Source organism: Phyllobates terribilis, unplaced genomic scaffold, assembly GCF_046119375.1.
Source record: "Phyllobates terribilis strain yellow unplaced genomic scaffold, ASM4611937v1 Scaffold_7__3_contigs__length_470593459, whole genome shotgun sequence".
In the NCBI taxonomy this organism is placed as follows: domain Eukaryota; kingdom Metazoa; phylum Chordata; class Amphibia; order Anura; family Dendrobatidae; genus Phyllobates; species Phyllobates terribilis.
In genome coordinates this window covers 265,714,472-265,736,301 of record NW_027362767.1, presented here as the reverse complement: position 1 = coordinate 265,736,301, position 21,830 = coordinate 265,714,472, and the positions used below count along the sequence as shown (strand labels likewise).

Sequence of the window (21,830 nt, the reverse complement as noted above, 5' to 3'; positions counted from 1 at the left end):
CTCATCTTCTAATTCAGGGGTGGGAAACCTTTTTTTCTACCATGGATATTTTAGATATTTATACCATCCTTCGGGGGCCGTACAAATCAGGCGCTAACTCTGCCTGCTGACACTGGCACTGATGTCAGGACGTAATCTTTCATTGCACACAACATGGGCTTGCTCACAGAGCAAAAAGAAATTAAAGGACCGGTGGCCGTCAAAACACAGCTGCCGACTCATGCACTGCAGACCCCAGGGAATCTGCCAGGGGGCTGGAGAAAGGACCTCCAGCCTGAGGTTCCCCACCCCTGATCTAATTCAACTGTACACATAAATCTCAATTACCAGCCGACCACATCCATTATACTCTGGAGTTATCGAACCCTTAAACAAATTATGGTGATCATCTGTCATCAGCATCAAAAAAACAATTACACAAGTAAAAGCAAAAGTATAGAAACACATGCAAAGGAGATGTAAAGCATGTACCAACCGCACAGACCTGGCGTGGCATTGCTCTTGTCAGACGTATAATGTTAAGGCTATTTACCAATGGATACTTCCAACCATTGGGAAAAGGCTCCATTGTGCGCCACTGGGAATGCAAACCATGGTATACATTGCCCAATGACTGCACCATATACTTTATTTTACTTCAAGGCATAGTTAAATAAATAGGTATATAAAAGCACGTACTTATCCATCTCCTTGCGGATGGCCTCCTCAGCCATGCCCTTCAGTCGAGAGTAGAACCAGAGATGTTCCTCTACGGTCAGTTTGTCAAAGAGCACGTTGTGCTGGGGACACATGCCCAAGCTTTTCCGGATCTCGTTCATTTCCGTGCGGATATCGTGTCCGTAGATGGTGGCTGAACCAGAAGTTGGTGGAAACAAACCTGTGAGGATGGACCTGTTCAGAGCAGAGAGTGTCAGGATAAATCCAGAAGTTGCAGATTTGCACTGCAAATGTGGGGCGAGGTTAAAACAAAATCTATAGGGGTGAAATTTGTAGTGAAAAAATCAGTGACAAATCCTCGCGAGAAGTGACGTTCTGTACGGATTTCTTCCGCTTCATAACATGGATGGGGTTCTTAAAACCTGATTCACGTGTATTGAACCGTAATCAGCAAATTTGGAACTTGTGAGAGAATGCAAAGTGGGAGGCAGACTTACATGGTGGTGGTCTTTCCTGCTCCGTTGTGTCCTAGGAAGGACACCACCTGGTTCTCGTGTAGATTGAGGCTGAGTTTGTTCAGTGCCAGCTTTTTACCAGTCTTGTAGATCTTAGTAAGCTTGTCGATGCAAACAACTAACGGGAGGTGATTGGGTTCTTCCTCGATGCCGCGTGTCTCCTCTGGGATATAAAATGAAGAATTCATTTTTGTCAACGATGCCAATGAATGCATCATAGAAATAAAAGGACAAAGCCTACCTAGTCTTCGGCTCTCCATGGCACAGGCTTGGTCTTCTTCCATGATGCTTAGACGAGTTGGCCGGGACCATGGCCAGGACCATTCCCAGGTTTCTATACGGCCGCTCCCAAGCCAATAGGATCGTTGGAAGGGAAAGTACCAAGGACGTGGAAGTCCATACATACCTAGAACAGGAAGCATTGTTATTTACTTGCATAGGACTTCCATTTTGGCAACAGTAAATCAAAAACTTAAAACAGTGAATGTTTATTCTCCTGCAGCCCTGTGGCATTACCTGGATGAACAGCTTCAATATACCAGGTCAAGATACCGTACACTACCGCGTCAATTATCAGCATCATCATGGACAGCATAAGGTTAAAATCGTCTCCTTCCACCGGCGACTGGCTGAACGTCTTCCACTGGATTCCCACCCCTGCCACCTCATACAATGCAAAGTACTTGGAGCCGAGGCCGAAGGCAGTTGTAGACATGAGTGACTGTATGGGTAGAGAACAAGGCACGGTACTTTAGGGGAAGTATGGCAGATGATATTTGTATTGTCGTGCACCTGATGAATTACTTACAGCAATGCACTTCTCAAAGGCGGTGATCTTATCATGGGCCACTTCTTCCCTAATAGCTACATACATGTAGGGGACGTAGCTAAGGAAGTAGATGATACCACCACAGGCAGAGGCCAACTTAGCCTTGGAGTAAAGTACGGACACCAGGAAGCTGCAGGAAGAGAGACGTGTGAAAATAATGCACCAATGCATGTATAGATATATGTATGTCCGCAAAATGCAGGCAGGCCCTGATCAAGCTTATTAGCTGATTCTCTATGGAGCTATATGGCAACTTTGGACACAACGTTACGTACGGGTTCCACCTAATGAGGTGGTTGCATTAACGCAACTGTTGCAAAAATCCAAACCTGCAGGTTGCTGGGATGTATCTGCAATTTGATATATATTGTGACAAAGTCACTGGTAAAGTGCTGGAGGGGATATATGTTTCCCTGAGGCCAATGGCGCCAGTGAACTAAAACCATTCAGTTTCCTCCAGCATGTTATTTGTTGAGAGGGGTTAACTCCATAGTAAAAAGGGAGTGTTTTTTGTGAATGGCCATTGTGAAGGGTGGGAGGCCTTGCACCATATCTCTGTGCCTCAGAGTGTGGTCTGGGGGGAGTTTAAATACATGGCCAGATGAGTCATTCAGTATTCAGTAGGTCTGGAGAGAGGAACTCCGGATCTGTTTGTGTGGAGCTATCCTGAACCACATAGAGTATCTGAACTTTGAGCAGGCGGATTCCTGCTACCACAAAGACTGTGCTTTTGTGTTGCTGTTTTGCTTTGATTTCCTGTTTGCCCAGCAGGCTGTGTTTTCTTTTATGGACTCCGTGTTGGTTTATGCTGCATTTTAATAAACCAACCAGAAGTTTTAAAAAAGAGACAGCGTACCTGTGTCTACCTCTGTGTGCAGCTGAGTGAGCGACCTACCACAATATCAACCCAATCACTCCTCTTAGTCATAAACAATTCGCTTAGACTTTAGAGTTGCATAACTTATCTCAAATATGTAGTCGTGTGACCCAAGTTGCCACATAGCCCCAGTCCAGTATATGAGCAGTGGTCAAAGATCACGGCAGCAGCTTATCCTTCTTCCATCCATAGATATAAGATCCATCCTGCACGTCAGCAATACTCACCAAAACATGATGGTGGCCACGGCATAGACTGAGAGGAAGAGCCAGATGATGAACACATTGCTGTGCATGAGGACTTGGCCATATTTCAAGATGCCAGTAAGAGCGGTCACGGAGATGGAGAGCTGGACGAAGCCTGTAATAAACCAGGCCACCCAGTGCACCGCATTATTCAGCCCCATCATCTTCATCACCTGCGGCCACCAAAGATGCAGAATGCAAAAATCAATAAACGTTATCTATCGATCTCGGGGGGCGCTTTTTACAACCCTGACTTTCATTACCTCTTTCAGACGATGTTCCTTCTCGGCGACAATGTGTTGGATCATCATGGCCACGGAATAAACCCACGAGATGACCATGCAAAGCGGCATCATGTGCTCGATCACAAACAGGAAGCTGCAGGCGCAGAGTACATGCCATCACACTGTGTCCCCACACACAACAATGGTACCATATGTATGCATACAAGAGTCAGGCTTACTCGTCACGTGTGTAACATGGATACGGAAATATCTGCACGTAGTTCCCGGGTTCCACCACGTCGTGGCCCACAATGGTGTTAATTAAGGCTCTCTCCATCATATCTGTAAAAAGAATGGATGCAATACATGAACGTTTTATAGAATTTTCTTTAGCTTTCGAATATTCTTTGTGTTTCAGTTCACCACCATCTCTGCTTGCAGTCAGCGAATGGAAACATTCTTGATCAGGAGCATGTCCGCCTGATGCATGTGTATTGAGAGTATAAGAATAGGGTCGGTTTCACACTTTTGTGAAGAATGAACCGTGCTCAGATTGAAAGACCTGACCCGAACTTAATGCTTTTTTAACTTTCCATTCACTGATGGTAAACGGAGATCTGACAACTGAGAAATTGAAGCAAAAATGGCCGCACTGATCATCATCTCGTGAATATTCAGTATGAGGAGACTGTAGATAATACTGACCTTGTATCCACACAAATCCGTACAGGAAGTAGAAGCGCCCCCCGGTGTTGGGTCCTGGTCTCCAGTAGGCCCGACGGATTTCATTCGTTTTTTCGGTAAAACTGGAGTTTTGTCTGATCTTGTACATGACGTGCGGAGGAAGCGAACCGTCTGCTTTGGTTTGGAAGATGACACCTACAAAAGAGATGAGGAAATAGCGAAAGCTAGTAAAGCAAGGTAGCTGATGGTTTATTAGAGAATTTAAAGGGAACCTGTCCCATTAAACATGCAGGCAGATCTGAGAGCGGTGCATTACAGAGCCGAGTACATTGATACATAGTTTGTTTTTTTAGTGATTCGGCACAACTTGCCATTTTCTCTGTTTAATTCCTCATCATTCTGGACCTAGGAGTCTAGTGGGTGGGTGGCACATGGCCAGTGGAGTCTAGTTGGTGGGTGGCATGTGGCCAGTGGAGTCCAGTGGTGGGTGGCACGTGGCCAGTGGAGTCCTGGGTGGCACGTGGCCAGTGGAGTCTAGTTGGTGGGTGGCACGTGGCCAGTGGAGTCCTGGGGGTGGGTGTCATATGGCCACTGGAGTCCTTGGGGTGGGTGTCACATGGCCAGTGGAGTCCTGGGTGGCACATGGCCAGTGGAGTCTAGTTGGTGGGTGGCACGTGGCCAGTGGAGTCTAGTTGGTGGGTGGCACGTGGCCAGTGGAGTCTAGTTGGTGGGTGGCACGTGGCCAGTGGAGTCCTTGGGGTGGGTGTCACATGGCCAGTGGAGTCCTGGGTGGCACGTGGCCACTGGAGTCTAGTTGGTGGGTGGCACGTGGCCAGTGGAGTCCTGGGGGTGGGTGTCACATGGCCAGTGGAGTCCTTGGGGTGGGTGTCACATGGCCAGTGGAGTCCTTGGGGTGGGTGGCACATGGCCAGTGGAGTCTAGTTGGTGGGTGGCACGTGGCCAGTGGAGTCTAGTTGGTGGGTGGCACGTGGCCAGTGGAGTCCTGGGGGTGGGTGTCATATGGCCACTGGAGTCCTTGGGGTGGGTGTCACATGGCCAGTGGAGTCCTGGGTGGCACGTGGCCAGTGGAGTCTAGTTGGTGGGTGGCACGTGGCCAGTGGAGTCCTGGGGGTGGGTGGCACGTGGCCAGTGGAGTCCTGGGGGTGGGTGGCACATAGCCAATGGAGTCCTGGGGGTGGGTGGCACATGGCCAATGGAGTCCTGGGGGTGGGTGGCACATGGCCAGCGTAGTCTAGTTGGTGGGTGGCACGTGGCCAGTGGAGTCCTGGGGGTGGGTGTCACATGGCCAGTGGAGTCCTGAGGGTGGGTGGCACATGGCCAGTGGAGTCTAGTTGTTGGGTATTAAGAGGTCAGTGGGTGGGTGGCACGTGGCCAGTGGTCCTACTTGCTGATTGACAGTTATCACTGTATACAAAGCTGTGTGGCAAGACTGCCAAATCACCAACAATAATGCCCACTGGACTCCTAGGCACAGAATGAGCAGGAATAATGTGACTGCAGATGGATTGCATGTACAGTGCACCTACATTTTTCTATTTTTTTTTTTATTATATACGGTACAGACCAAAAGTTTGGACACACCTTCTCATTTAAAGATTTTTCATGACTATGAAAATTGTACATTCACACTGAAGGCATCAAAACTATGAATTAACACATGTGGAATTATATACTTAACAAAAAAGTGTGAAACAACTGAAAATATGTCTTATATTCTAGGTTCTTCAAAGTAGCCACCTTTTGCTTTGATGACTGCTTTGCATACTCTTGGCATTCTCTTGATGAGCTTCAAGAGGTAGTCACCGGAAATGGTTTTCACTTCACAGGTGTGCCCTGTCAGGTTTAATAAGTGGGATTTCTTGCCTTATAAATGGGGTTGGGACCATCAGTTGTGTTGTGCAGAAGTCAGGTGGATACACAGTTGATAGTCCTACTGAATAGACTGTTAGAATTTGTATTATGGCAAGAAAAAAGCACCTAAGTAAAAAAAAAAAAAAAACGAGTGGCCATCATTACTTTAAGAAACTAAGGTCAGTCAGTCCGAAAAATTGGGCAAACTTTGAAAGTGTCCCCAAGTGCAGTTGCAAAAACCATCAAGCGCTACAAAGAAACTGGCTCACATGAGGACCGCCCCAGGAAAGGAAGACCAAGAGTCACTTCTGCTTCTGAGGATAAGTTTATCCGAGTCACCACCCTCAGAAATCACAGGTTAACAGCAGCTCAGATTAGAGACCAGGTCAATGCCACACAGAGTTCTAGCAGCAGACACATCTCTTCAACAACTGTTAAGAGGAGACTTTGTGCAGCAGGCCTTCACGGTAAAATAGCTGCTAGGAAACCACTGCTAAGGATCGGCAACAAGCAGAAGAGACTTGTTTGGGCTATAGAATACAAGGAATGGACATTAGACCAGTGGAAATCTGTGCTTTGGTCTGATGAGTCCAAATTTGAGATCTTTGGTTCCAACCACCGTGTCTTTGTATGACGCAGAAAAGGTGAACGGATGGACTCTACATGCCTGGTTCCCACCGTGAAGCATGGAGGAGGAGGTGTGATGGTGTGGGGGTGCTTTGCTGGTGACACTGTTGGGGATTTATTCAAAATTGAAGGCATACTGAACCAGCATGGCTACCACAGCATCTTGCAGCGGCATGCTATTCCATACGGTTTGCGTTTAGTTGGACCATCATTTATTTTTCAACAGGACAATGACCCCAAACAGACCTCCAGGCTGTGTAAGGGCTATTTGACCAAGTAGGAGAGTGATGGGGTGCTACGCCAGATGACCTGGCCTCCACAGTCTCCAGACCTGAACCCAATCGAGATGGTTTGGGGTGAGCTGGACCGCAGAGTGAAGGCAAAAGGGCCAACAAGTGCTAAGCATCTCTGGGAACTCCTTCAAGATTGTTGGAAGACCATTTCCGGTGACTACCTCTTGAAGCTCATCAAGAGAATGCCAAGAGAGTGCAAAGCAGTCATCAAAGCAAAAGGTGGCTACTTTGAAGAACCTAGAATATAAGACATATTTTCAGTTGTTTCACACTTTTTTGTTAAGTATATAATTCCACATGTGTTAATTCATAGTTTTGATGCCTTCAGTGTGAATGTACAATTTTCAGTCATGAAAATACAGAAAAAAAATCTTTAAATGAGAAGGTGTGTCCAAACTTTTAGACTGTACTGTATATTTTCTCAAGACCCAGATGCCAACTGATCTGAAGCACATTTTAAGGGGCTGTCTAATCCAAAACAACCCTTATTAAAAATTGAAACCAAAGAAATGAGCTGGAACACGGTGGTATAAGTGCAATGTGTAGGTGCACATATACACTGTGGCCATTAACAGTGGCCAGAGACGTATCTAGGGGGGAGCAGGAGGAGCACCTGCCGCGGGCGCAGCCAGCAGGGGGGCCCTGTCGGGTTGAAGTGGCTCCGCCGAGACACTTTGTGTGAAGCTGAGAGCAGAAGGTGCAGCGCGACGACTCCCAGTGTTCAATTGTACTTGCGTCTTTTTGGGCTGGAAATTTAGTTTAGTTTATACAGCTTTCATGGGGCAGGTGTCTGGACAATCAGGCCTGGGTCCAGCTCTGCCCCCATCTATTGAGGCCTGCTAGTGCATAGCGACGCTCTACACTAGAGACAGGACCATCCTGATTGTGTCGTAGTGGAATGGCTTTTAGGCTTTTTTGATCAAAACAGTGTGAACTAAGTCCCCTATGTTATTTACATGTACTGTTTACTTCCTGCAGGGTATTTGCTCATTTTGTATTTATCCTAGGTTATGCCTATTAAAAGTGGTTGCTCTGGCAATCAGCATATTGCCTCCTTAGGCACCAGACCCTGTGAACAGCTGATTTTGCCCATGACTGCCACAGACAACCAGGCACTGCCCATGCAGATGAATGATTGTCTATGTAATACAAGAACAGCAGGAGTCTCCCAGATTAGGGGGTTACTCATTCTGGCTCTTAGAGGTGATCTCCTTTATGATGTCCATGTGCCCCAATAAAGCATATATACTAGGGAGTCCTTTTGACACAACCCCTTTAAGAGGGTGTTCATAAGGGGGCAGATTTGCTGCGAAATATATATATATAAAAAAATATAGCAACTTTTTTGTGGATTTACCGCTGATTTCACCCTCAAAAGTACAATCTGTGGTGAAACTATAAGCCAAATACAGACACGCTGAGAATTTAAAATCCACACTGCATGTCAATTTCCACAATATACAGTTGTGCTCAAAAGTTTACATACCCTGGAAGAATTTTTGCTTTCTTGGCCTTGTTTCAGAGAATATGAATGATAACAAAAAACTTTCTCCACTCATGGTTATTGGTTGGGTGAAGCCATTTATTGTCAAGCTACTGTGTTTTCTCTTTTTAAATCTTAATGACAGCCAAAAACATCCAAATGACCCCGATCAAAAGTTCACATATCCCATTTCTTAATACTGTGTATTGCCCCCTTTAACATCAATGACAGCTTGAAGTCTTTTGGCGTATATGTGGATGAGGTTCTTTAATTTCTCAGATGGTAAAGCTGCCCATTCTTCTTGGCAAAAAGCCTCCAGTTCCTGTAAATTCCTGGGCTGTCTAGCATGAACTGCACGCTTGAGATCTCCCCAGAGTGGCTCAGTGATATTGAGGTCAGGAGACTGAGATCGCCACTCCAGAACCTTCACTTTGTTCTTCTGTAGCCAATGACAGGTCAACTTGGCCTTGTGTTTTGGATCGTTGTCATGTTGGAACGTCCAAGTACGTGAGTGCAAATTTGCCTCCAGTATTTGCTGATAACATGCTGTATTCATCTTTCCATCAACTTTCACCAAGCTTCCTGTGCCTTTGTAGCTCACACATCCCCAAAACATCAGAGAGTCACCTCCGTGCTTTACTGTAGGAATGGTGTTCCTTTCATCATAGGCCTTGTTGACCTCCAAATGTAATGTTTATGGTTGTGGCCAAAAAGTTCAATTTTGGTCTCATCACTCCAAATTACCTTGTTCCAGAAGTTTTGAGGCTCGTCTCTGTGCTGTTTGGCGTATTGTAGGCAAGATACTTTGTGGCATTTGCGCAGCAATGGCTTTCTTCTGGCGACTCGACCATGCAGCCCATTTTTCTTCAAGTGCCTCCTTATTGTGCATCTTGAAACAGCCACACCGCTAATTTTCAGGGAGTCCTGAATTTCAGCTGATGCTATTTGTGGGTTTTTCTTTGCATCCCGAACAATTTTCCTGGCAGTTGTGGCCGAAATTTTTGTTGGTCTACCTGACCGTGGTTTGTTTTTTTACAGAGCCCCCGATTTTCCATTTGTTAATCACAGTTTGAACGCTGCTTACTGGCATTATCAATTCCTTGGATATTTGTTTGTATCCCTTTCCTGTGTTATACAGTTAAACTACCTTTTCCCGTAGATCCGTTGACAATTCTTTTTCTTTCCCCATGACTCACAATCCAGAAACGTCAGTGGCTGGATGAAAGATGCAAGAGTCTGTCTGGATCCCAGAAACTCAAGCCCCCGTCTCACATAGCGAGATCGCTAGCGAGATCGCTGCCGAGTCACGGTTTTGGTGACGCAACAGAGACCTCACCAGCGATGTCGCTATGTGTGACACTTTGCAGCGATCAGGCCCCAGCTGTGAGGTCGCTGATCGCTGCAGAATGTCCTGGACCTTTTTTTGGTCTTTGCCCTCCCGCTGGTCAGCACACATAGCTGTGTGTGACCAGCGGGACCTGCGATCAGGCTGGTAACCATGATAAACAGCAGGTTACTAGGGGCGCACTTAGTAACCCACTGTTTATCATGGTTACCACTCTGCTACGGTGAGCGGTAACCTCCCGCTCACCATAGCAGAGTGGTAACCATGATAAACAGCGGGTTACTAGGAGCGCGTGTGCCCCTAGTAACCCGCTGTTTATCATGGTTACCAGCCTGCTCCTGCTTCAGCAGGCTGGTAACCATGAGCAAAATTCTTTCCACGATGTCGCTGCTGCCCTGATCGTTGGTGAGCCTGCCTGTTTGACAGCTCACCAGCGACCACATAGCGACACAGCAACGATCCCTGACAGGTCATATAGTTGTCGGGATCGTTGCAGCGTCGCTAAGTGTGACGGGGCCTTCACTCTGCTTGTAATCAGTATGTGTGCATAAAAGCTAACAGGTCACAGGTGAGGATGTTACCTTTAGTAGCCATTCAAACTCATTTGTTATCAGGCCAAAATCACCAGGGTATGTGAACTTTTGATCAGGGTCATTTGGATGTTTTTGGCTGTCATTAAGATTTATAAAGAGAAAACACAATAGTTTGACAATAAATGGCTTCACCCAACCAATAACTATGAGTGGGGAAAAAGGATTTTTGTTATCATTCATAATCTCTGAAACAAGGCCAAGAAAGCAAAAATTCTGCCGGATTATGTAAACTTTTGAGCACAACTGTATGTATTTTTTTTACCTGCAGCATGTGACTGACATTTACTAACATCTCATCCACATTTCTGCTACTGCAATAAGTTGCCGAAAAATAGAGTTCCGCTTTTCTGTGCAGGTCCAGACCTCAGGTCACAGCTCAGTGTAGTGTGCCTCTATATACAGTATAACATCACATCATAAAGGATCTATATGTACCATAAATAGGATGCATTACAATAAGTAACATTATGGGCCCGATTCATTATTGCCTTTGCACTTTTTTGTCTAGTTTTCGGCATTTTTTTTGCACGTGTTTGATCTGCACCTTTAACTTTGCTTTATTTGTGTTTGCTTGTTCTTTATTCATGTTTGACATTGTGGACGGGGTTTTTGTTTTCCAGATGTTTGAAGCGGATTCATCATCAATCGTGACTTTTTAAAACGTTGCAAAAGTTTGGTGAAAAATGTTCTCTAGTCCTCACTCCTCGGGAGTTTTTGTGTAAACTTTGCAACATTTTAGCACATGACTTTTTGCTTTGAAAGGTCACAAAAAAGGGTAAAAGTTCAAAATGCTTTTTTTTTTTTTTTGTGCAAAATTTATGAACCACGAAGTGTTTGCAAAAAAAGAAAAGGAATATCACAAAAAATTCCTTGAAAAAAAAAATGCAAATAATGAATCGAATAGGTCTATGCACATTGGAGTGTCCACTTGCCCCTGACTTCTTGCACTCTTGGAAAGTCTACCGTGACCCCTGCAGGGTCCCTTTGCAATTGCTAGGGCATCTGCTAGGGAAGATGACTGAACGTTCCTCTGTTATTGCACACATCGCATAAACTCACTTGCAAACACTGTGACGTTGTCCTGATACGCCTGGTTCAGGGTGTAATTCACAATGCTGTCCTCATTGGGGAATCCCTTAAAGATGTCTACACTGACCTATTCAAGAAAAGAGCAAAATCTTTTAATGTCACGTAACTGACAGAAAGTGCAAGTAAGGCGCCATATTGCGACCTCTCCCCCACCTTAGACATAAAGCGTGTCCACCCACATGCCGCGTTGTCGATGGTGTCCAGCTGTTGCAGTAAAGTGCTGACGTTGAGTGCGGTGAAGTTGGAGCTGAGCACTCGGCGGAGCAATTCACTGTCAGAGCCGTTCTGGAACTCAGGAAGTTTCTGAAGATAGCTGGTAACCTACGAGAAATTAAATCCAACAGCGCCAGAGTCAAAATGGTAGGAGACAAGATGCAGAGGCACTGCGAAACGCGTCGGTGACAGATGCAGAGGACACAGAGTGACCGCACGCTCCCATCTGATCTCGTCATGTCGCTTTGTGCACAGACGGATCACTCACCTCCTGCAGGCGCTGCATACGTTGCTGCAGCATGCCATCCTCCAGCAGACTGCGGATCTCTGCCGAGATGTTCATCCACATCCCGGCGTATTGTGTCACGTTCCCCACAAATGCAAACGTCTCGTTGGCCTACGAGAAAACAGAAAACATGTTATTCCCGTCTGCATTATCCTGTACTGTTTATGTTGGTACTAAGAGATGAGGTGCAATTTATTTGGGCATCAGATTACATTTTTTTTTTTATATGTACACCATCTGGCACTACTCATACTGGCATTGTATGGCATTTATATGGGCGCAGTTTGGCACTATCGATAACCGCATCATAGAGCTTTATATGGGCACCATCTGGCACTATTTACATGGACCCTGAATGTCATTTATATGGGCATTGTTTCACAATATTTATATAGGCACCATCTGGCACTATTGATATCAGCATCATACAAAATTATTTATATGGGCAACATTTATTTATATGGGCACTATTTTGACATGGGCATTGTATCACATTCATATGGGCATCGGGCACTGTTTGGTGCTTGATATGGAAATTGTATGGTATTATTGATATGGGCATCATACAACATTAATTGTATGTGCACCATCGGGTACTGTTGATGTGGGCATTTTGTAGCATTATTTGTAAGGGCACCAACTGGTACTACTGCTATGGGCACCATGTGTCAGTTTTAGGCCTTACATATTCTGTTTTATCTGGGGTCTGGATGTTGGCACCCATAGCTATTATTTAATGAGGGCATTGTACTGCTTCGATTTTCTCATATTCCACAGCTCTTTCATATGACGTCTGTAGTGTATATTCACCATATGTGCTGGGAAAGCTCATGTCACATGTGTTTATTGTATCTATAAGCACTAGTGTTGAGCGATACCTTCCGATATCAGGAAATATCGTATCGGATTGGATCGGGCCGATACTTTTTGGGTATCGGATATCGCCGATTCCGATACCGGAAACCAATGCAAGTCAATGGGACACAAATATCGGAATGAAAATAAACCCTTTCTTTCCTTGTAGGTTAATTCTACATGAAGTAAAACAACTAAGAATAATGTAGAATGACATGAAAAGCCGGCAATTCATCAACGGTATACACCGGTACCCGACAATTTACAACAGAAAGAATAGAGCTTCACACATAGATTAGATAGATAGAAACATGTCAGTCACATATATATGAAGTACAGTGACAGTGTTGCTTACTGTACTTGTCATTTAGTGTAAAGGATTTATTAAAAAAAATATTAGTGTTTTCGTGCACCGTCTCTTTAAAAAAGCCGGCCGGCAATTCAGCATCTGTACCCGACAATTTATAACAGACAGAATAGAGCTTCACACATAGATTAGATAGATAGAAACATGTCAGTCACATATATAAGAAGTACAGTGACAGTGTTGCTTACAGAACTTGTCATTTAGTGTAAAGGATTTATTTAAAAAAATAATAGTGTTTTCATGCACCGTCTCTTTAAGAAAGCCGGCCGGCAATTCAGCATCTGTACCCGACAATTTAGAATAGAAGGAATAGAGAATCACACATAGATTAGATAGATAGAAACATGTCAGTCACATATATATGAAGTACAGTGACAGTGTTGATTACTGTACTTGTCATTTAGTGTTAAAATAAAGGATTTATTTAAAAAAAAATTGGCGTGGGGTTCCCCTTAATTTTAGGCTCTAGCGGAGGTTAAGCAGACAGCTGGGGCAAATGTTTGAAGCCTGGGAAGGGGGTAATACCCACGGAGCTTCCCAGGCTACTAATATCAGCCCCCAGCTGAATACCTAGCCTTTACTAGCTATTAAAATGGGGGACCCCCCCAAAAAAATGACGTGGGGTCCCCCCTAATTTAATAGCTAGCACAGGCTAGGCAGACAGCTGGGGGCTGATATTAATAGCCCAGGAAGGGTGCCATGAATATTGGCCCCCTCCCAGGCTAGAAACACCAGCCGTCAGCCGCCCCAGAAATGGCGCATCCATAGGATGCGCCAATTCTGGCACTTAGCCTCGCTCTTCCACGCTGCCCTGGTGCGGTGGCAGGGGGTAATAGGGTTGGGGTTGATGTCAGCTTATAATGCCAGCTGACATCAAGCCCAGGTTAGTAATGGAGAGGCGTCTATAAGACACCCCCATTACTAACCCCATAGTCAAAGTTAAAAGAAAACACAAACACCCAGAGTAAAGTCCTTTAATTGAAATAAAGACACAATTCTTTATTGTTCTAAATTAAACCATACTTACCATCACGCCCATTCCAGCTGAAGCCAACGATCTCCTGCAATAAAAGAAAAATAATAAAGCAACCTCATCCTTACCTTTCGATGGTTCCCAGGACAGCTCCAGCTCTGCTACATCGAGAGGACAGGCTGGACCGCAGCAGAAAGCTGCCATCCAGCCTGTCATCCCGCAGACACTGAGAAGCGCAGGCATGCTTGCGCTCCTCAGTGTCTCTCTGTGACGTCATCCAGATGAGCCGAGTTCATGTCCAATGAACTCAGCTCACCTCATGCACGTCACTGACAGCGTGGGAAAATTCTCCTGCACTCAGCGCTTCAGCGTGAGAATTCTCCCACGCTGTCAGTGACATACATGAGGTGAGGTCATGTCCAATGAACTCAGCTCACCTCATGCACGTCACTGACAGCGTGGGAAAATTCTCACGCTGAAGTGCTGAGTGCAGGAGAATTTTCCCACGCTGTCAGTGACGTACATGAAGTGAGCGGAGTTCATTGGACATGACCTCGGCTCATCTGGATGCCGTCACAGCCAGACACTGAGGAGTGGAAGTATGCCTGCGCTTCTCAGTGTCTGCGGGATGACAGGATGGATGGCAGCGTTCTGCTGCGGTCCAGCCTGTCATCTCGATGTAGCAGAGCTGAAGCTGTCGTGGGAGCCATGGAAAGGTAAGGATGAGGTTGCTTTATTATTTTACTTTTATTGCAGGAGATCGTTGGCTTCAGCTGGAATGGGCGTGGTGGTAAGTATGGTTTAATTTAGAACAATAAAGAATTGTGTGTTTATTTCAATTAAAGGACTTTTTTCTGGGTGTTGTGTTTTTTTAAATACTTTACTAGAAATTCATGGTGGTCATGTCTAATATTGGCGTGACCCCATGAATTTTGGGCTTAGGGCCAGCTGATAATGCCAAGCTGGCCTTAACCCCTTTATTACCCAGTGAGCCACCGCACCAGGGCCCTGGATGAGTTGGGTACAGCGCCAGAAGATGGCGCTTCTATGAACGCGCCATTTTCTGGGGCGGCTGCGGACTGCAATTTGCAGCGGGGGTGGCCCAGAAAGCTTGGGTCTCCCTGCGCTGCGGATTCCAGCCCCCAGCTGCCTAGTTGTATCTGGCTGGGCACAAAAATAGGGCGAAGCCCCACGCATTTTTTTTTTAAATTATTTCATGAAATTCATGGAATAATTAAGAAAAAAAGGGCTTCCCTATATTGTTGTGTCCAACCAGGTACAAATAGGCAGCTGGTGGTTGGGGGCAGCCCATTCCTGCCTGCTGTACCTGGCTGGACACAAATATAGGGCGAAGCCCCACATCAATTTTTTTTAAAATAAGTCCTTTATTTTAACACTAAATGACATTTGAGGAGTTAATAAAGATGCAGTCCCTAAATTATTATTTATTTTTTAATTAATTTTTCCCAAAACTTTTGACGTGGGCTTCGCCATATTTTTGTATGCCAGCCAGGTACAGCATCCAGCTTCTATGAACGCGCCATTTTCCGGGGTGGCTGCGGACTGCAATTTTCAGCGGGGGGAGGGGGGGGGGCAGAAAGCTTGGGCCTCCCTGCGCTGCAGATTCCATCCCCCAGCTGCCTAGTTGTACCTGGCTGGACACAAAAATAGGGAGAAGCTTCACGTATTTTTTTTTTTTAATTATTTCATGAAATTCATGAAATAATTAAGAAAAAAAGGGCTTCCCTATATTGTTGTGTCCAACCAGGTACAAATAGGCAGCTGGTGGTTGGGGGCAGCCCGTTCCTGCCTGCTGTACCTGGCTGGACACAAATATAGTGCGAAGCCCCACGTCAATTTTTTTTAAATCATTTCAGGAAATTCATGAAATAATTTAAAAAAATTGATGTGGGGCTTCGCCCTATATTTGTGTCCAGTCAGGTACAGCAGGCAGGAACGGGCTGCGCCCAACCACCAGCTGCCTATTTGTACCTAGCCGGACACAACAATATAGGGAAGCCCTTTTTTTCTGAATTATTCCATGAATTTCATGAATTTAAAAAAAAAAAAACGTGGAGCTTCGCCCTATTTTTGTGTCCAGCCAGGTACAACTAGGCAGCTGGGGGCTGGAATCTGCAGCGCAGGGAGGCCCAAGCTTTCTGGGCCCCACCCGCTGCAAATTGCAGTCCGCAGCCGCCCCGGAAAATGGCGCGTTCATAGAAGCGCCATCTTCTGGCGCTGTACCCAACTCATCCAGGGCCCTGATGCGGTGGCTCACTGGGTAATAAAGGGGTTAAGGCCAGCTTGGCATTATCAGCTGGCCCTAAGCCCGAAATTCATGGGGTCACGCCAATATTAGACATGACCACCATGAATTTCTAGTAAAGTATTTAAAAAAAACACAAACACCCAGAAAAAAGTCCTTTAATTGAAATAAACACACAATTCTTTATTGTTCTAAATTAAACCATACTTACCATCACGCCCATTCCAGCTGAAGCCAACGATCTCCTGCAATAAAAGAAAAATAATAAAGCAACCTCATCCTTACCTTTCCATGGCTCCCACGACGGCTCCAGCTCTGCTACATCGAGATGACAGGCTGGACCGCAGCAGAACGCTGCCATCCAGCCTGTCATCCCGCAGACACTGAGAAGCGCAGGCATACTTCCACTCCTCAGTGTCTGGCTGTGACGGCATCCAGATGAGCCGACAATGAACTCGGCTCACCTCATGTACGTCACTGACAGCGTGGGAGAATTCTCCTGCACTCAGCGCTTCAGCGTGAGAATTTTCCCACGCTGTCAGTGACGTGCATGAGGTGAGGTCATGTCCCATGAACTCGGCGCACCTCATGCACGTCACTGACAGCGTGGGAGAATTCTCACGCTGAAGCGCTGAGTGCAGGAGAATTTTCCCACGCTGTCAGTGACGTGCATGAGGTGAGCTGAGTTCATTGGACATGACCTCGGCTCATCTGGATGACGTCACAGAAAGACACTGAGGAGCGCAAGCATGCCTGCGCTTCTCAGTGTCCGCGGGATGACAGGCTGGATGGCAGCGTTCTGCTGCGGTCCAGCCTGTCATCTCGATGTAGCAGAGCTGAAGCTGTCCTGGGAACCATGGAAAGGTAAGGATGAGGTTGCTTTATTATTTTACTTTTATTGCAGGAGATCGTTGGCTTCAGCTGGAATGGGTGTGGCGGTAAGTATGGTTTAATTTAGAACAATAAAGAATTGTGTCTTTATTTCAATTAAAGGACTTTTTTCTGGGTGTTTGTGTTTTTTTTAAATACTTTACTAGAAATTCATGGCGGTCATGTCTAATATTGGCGTGACCCCATGAATTTCGGGCTTAGGGCCAGCTGATAATGCCAAGCTGGCCTTAACCCCTTTATTACCCAGTGAGCCACCGCACCAGGGCCCTGGATGAGTTGGGTACAGCGCCAGAAGATGGCGCTTCTATGAACGCGCCATTTTCCGGGGCGGCTGCGGACTGCAATTTGCAGCGGGTGGGGCCCAGAAAGCTTGGGTCTCCCTGCGCTGCAGATTCCAGCCCCCAGCTGCCTAGTTGTACCTGGCTGGACACAAAAATAGGGCGAAGCGCCACACATTTTTTTTTTTAATTATTTCATGAAATTCATGGAATAATTAAGAAAAAAAGGGCTTCCCTATATTGTTGTGTCCGGCTAGGTACAAATAGGCAGCTGGTGGTTGGGGGCAGCCCGTTCCTGCCTGCTGTACCTGGCTGGACACAATTATAGGGCGAAGCCCCACATAATTTTTTTTTAATTATTTCATGAATTTCCTGAAATAATTAAAAAAAAATTGACGTGGGGCTTCACACTATATTTGTGTCCAGCCAGGTACAGCAGGCAGGAACGGGCTGCCCCCAACCACCAGCTGCCTATTTGTACCTAGCCGGACACAACAATATAGGGAAGCCCTTTTTTTCTTAATTATTCCATGAATTTCATGAAATAATTAAAAAAAAAAAAACGTGGAGCTTCTCCCTATTTTTGTGTCCAGCCAGGTACAACTAGGCAGCTGGGGGATGGAATCTGCAGCGCAGGGAGGCCCAAGCTTTTTGCCCTCCCCCCCCCCCGCTGAAAATTGCAGTCCGCGGCCGCCCCGGAAAATGGCGCGTTCATAGAAGCTGGATGCTGTACCTGGCTGGCATACAAAAATATGGCGAAGCCCACGTCAAAAGTTTTGGGAAAAATTTATTAAAAAATAAATAATAATTTAGGGACTGCATCTTTATTAAGTCCTCAAATGTCATTTAGTGTTAAAATAAAGGATTTATTTAAAAAAAAAAATGGCGTGGGATCCCCCATAATTTTAGTCTCTAGCGGAGGTTAAGCAGACGGCTGGGGCAGATGTTTGAAGCCTGGGAAGGGGGTAAAACCCACGGAGCTTCCCAGGCTACTAATATCAGCCCCCAGCTGAATACCTAGCCTTTACTAGCTATTAAAATGGGGGACCCCCCAAAAAAAAATGACGTGGGGTCCCCTCTATTTTAATAGCTAGCAAAGGCTAGGCAGACAGCTGGGGGCTGATATTAATAGCTCAGGAAGGGTGCCATGAATATTGGCCCCCTCCCAGGCTAGAAACACCAGCCGTCAGCCGCCCCAGAAATGGCGCATCCATAGGATGCGCCAATTCTGGCACTTAGCCTCGCTCTTCCACGCTGCCCTGGTGCGGTGGCAGGGGGTAATAGTGGTGGGGTTCATGTCAGCGCCAGCTGCCATGAAGCCCAGGTTAGTAATGATGGCCGTCTATATGACACCCCCATTACTAACCTACAAAGTGTTAAAAAGAAAAAACACACTACACCCAGAAAAAAATAATTTATTTGAAATAAAACACCATTTTATTTAATTCTTAGTTTACTAAAAAAAAAATAGTTACCTGTCCACGTTCCTGCGCTGATCTCCCATGCACAGCTGTCACATCTGGAGATGGTGACAGCTGTGCATGGCTGCTGTAAGCTCACGCTGCCGGGAACACGTCCGCTCCCGGCAGCGGGAGCCACTGACTGAGGTCACCGGAGTGCATTCAGGCAGCGCAGCTCCGGAGACCTCCTTTACGGCACTGCTGTACCGTGGGAATTTCTCACGATACAGCAGTGCCGTAAAGGAGCTAACCGGAGCAGCGCTGCCTGAACTCCGGTGAACCCTTACGGCCCCGTCATTCTAGCGGCGGCAGCGGTTCAGAGCGGTCACATTCTATGTGGCTGCTCTGAACTGGAGATCTTCGTGGGACACTCGTGGACTACTACGGAGGGGTAAGGATAAGGTTGTGGTTTATTATTTTATATTTTATTACAGGAGATCGATGGCTTCGGGGAATTAGGTGTCTTGGTGAGTATAGGTGTAGTTTTTTATTTTTTACTTTATTTTAGGTGGCGATCGGCGGGGACAGGTAATGTATGAACTAATTTCTTTTAGGTAACCACTGGCCACCAATGACATGTATTTAACATTTATTGGGGACACAGTAGGGCAATTTAAATAGCAGGATCAGGCTGATGGGAACTACTGCTCCCATCGAGCTGATCCTGCTGGCAGGAGTGGACGGGGGACAGACATAGGCCGATGGGAGTAGTAGTGTCACATCGGCCTATGTCTGCCCGCACACACACCCGCACACACACCCGCACACACACACCCCGCACACACACCCGCACACACACCCCGCACACACACACACCCCGCACACACTAATCATGACGGGTCCGGGAGGTGAGGCTGACCTGTGCGGCCGTGGGAAAGTTGATGTGAGTTCATGCAGTCAAGCATGAACTCACATGAACCCTCTGAGGGCACCGCGGCTACTTCAAATGAACAGCTGATCGGCATCACCTGATACCTCAGCTGTTCATTTGAAATAACCGGCGGGAAAGCGCAGCACAGAACGGGAAAGCCGGCGGTGAAGTCTTTTCACTGCCGGCTTCCCCGCCCGGGTCCTTCGCTCCTTGGTGCTGCGCTCCCCGCCCGGTCCTAATTTACGATCGGGATGGGAGGTGGCGAGGGGAGCGGAGGATCGGGGTGGGAGGCTGCGGGGAAGCAGTATGGGGCTGCGTGATTGTTTAAAAGCCGGCGGCTTTTTACCGCGCGCCGGCTTTTAAACAATCAGGAGAATTCTCCCACGCTGGGATGGCATTCTGATGACAAGCTGGATCGCAGCTGAGCGCTGCCATCCAGCTTGTCATCCTTCAGAGACACTGCAGAGCGCAGGCATTATGGGAACTTCCGATTCCGGTATTCGATATTATAAAAGTATCGGAATTAAGTATCGGAATTCCGATACAGTGAATATCGGCCGATACCCGATATTTCAGTATCGGAATGCTCAACACTAATAAGCACCCATTCATGCGTCGGAGGCCAGAAGAGTATCCAGGTGGCCTCCACTTGGTATATATGCAGAGACATGCAGTACATGTTCTTTTACACTATGTGGCAGTATAACTCAGTGGCATACACTAACTTGTACACTCTAGGTTTCCATCAGTAAAACCCCTGCTTTGCTTTCCCCCAAAAAATTTGGACCCCAACTCAAAAATCCTGCATTACTCACTAACCCGTGGTGACTGCAGCCAGCATGACCTCAAGATCTGCCATTTAATGCAGTGTTGGTCTTTGGATCTGATGTCAACAAGACCTATAGGGTAACCTACAGCCAGCCCCACAAGTCAGCATCTCATGCAGATACCCATCGTCATGCAATGCATTCACTTGTAAAATGCAGAGTAACCGAGATGCTGAGGATTTCTTACCTTGCGGATGACCTTGTCCACCTCTGTTCCCACAGGAGAGTACAGAATTTTGGGGTTGCTGGTCATGAGGTGCACGAGAAGCCCCAGGTTCCTCTGCTCTTTGCTGGTAAAGCCCAGGGAGCTCATATTGCCCTGCTTCAGAGCTTCTGGCTCGATGGTTCTGAAAGATGCAAGAAAATAAATGGAGGGTTAGTATGAAAAGTGTGGACCAACCACAGAGTCACGCGTGCTCTGGAGAAATGCACCGTCCCTGCACTCTCCTCCTTACCGTCTATCCCACATTTTTATTTGCAGCATTGGTAGTGATACTAAATGTAGAATCGTCACTGGTGGCCCTAATCTGCCTTAAAGGAGTTGTACCAAGGGTATGTTATTCCCTATGGCTAGGATTGGAGGTAACACTGATTGCTGGGGGTCTAACTGCAGAGTTTCTCCCTGATCCTGAGAATGGGTTGGACTCTCAGTGATCAATAAGTTACCCCCTATCCCTTTTAACTTGGCAGAACTCTTTTTCAGGCAGGATTTTACAATTGATTTAGCAATGGGAAATTTATGGCAAAAAAAAAAAAAATGAAAAAATAATCTTACCTCTGTAAGAAAAGATCCCCCCAAAAAATGTTCAAAACTCAGAGAAGACCCCGAAATTAGTTCAGACCCAAGACCTAAACCCTAAACAAAATTGAGACCCCAGAGAAAAGCACCAAATTAAAAATCAGACTTCAGACATTTTATGAAGAGGGTGAGGGAGCAGGGCACATGTTGGCTATGGTTATTAAGGCACAACAAAAATCATCATATATTGGGACTATCAAGGATTCGATGGGAGTAGAGCTGTGCTAACCCCCGGATATACTTGGGGTGTTTAGAGATTTTGTATGCTTCATTGTATGCCTCAAAAGGTACAACCCACGACGGAAGACCTAGAGGACATCCTTTCCCCTCGCTCTCTACACTGACAAACACAGAATCCCAACTCTTAGACAAACCACTTTCACTTGGGGAATTAGAAGAAGCTTTGGGCTC

The 21,830-nt window shown here is 46.3% G+C and overlaps 1 protein-coding gene across 1 annotated transcript in view; it reads right to left on the bottom strand.

The window, feature by feature from the left end:
* ABCA2 (ATP binding cassette subfamily A member 2) overlaps window positions 1-21,830 on the bottom strand; it is a 74,886-nt gene that overhangs the window by 16,156 nt on the left and 36,900 nt on the right. Inside the window, exons 10-22 of the mRNA XM_073640622.1 lie at window positions 20,808-20,967; window positions 11,815-11,943; window positions 11,487-11,654; window positions 11,304-11,400; window positions 4,053-4,226; window positions 3,587-3,689; window positions 3,387-3,501; window positions 3,106-3,296; window positions 1,981-2,131; window positions 1,689-1,893; window positions 1,414-1,578; window positions 1,155-1,335; window positions 679-891 (exon numbers count right to left, since the gene is read on the bottom strand). Coding sequence (XP_073496723.1) covers window positions 679-891; window positions 1,155-1,335; window positions 1,414-1,578; window positions 1,689-1,893; window positions 1,981-2,131; window positions 3,106-3,296; window positions 3,387-3,501; window positions 3,587-3,689; window positions 4,053-4,226; window positions 11,304-11,400; window positions 11,487-11,654; window positions 11,815-11,943; window positions 20,808-20,967 — 2,052 coding nt within the window. The remainder of the gene's footprint in view (window positions 1-678; window positions 892-1,154; window positions 1,336-1,413; window positions 1,579-1,688; window positions 1,894-1,980; window positions 2,132-3,105; window positions 3,297-3,386; window positions 3,502-3,586; window positions 3,690-4,052; window positions 4,227-11,303; window positions 11,401-11,486; window positions 11,655-11,814; window positions 11,944-20,807; window positions 20,968-21,830) is intronic.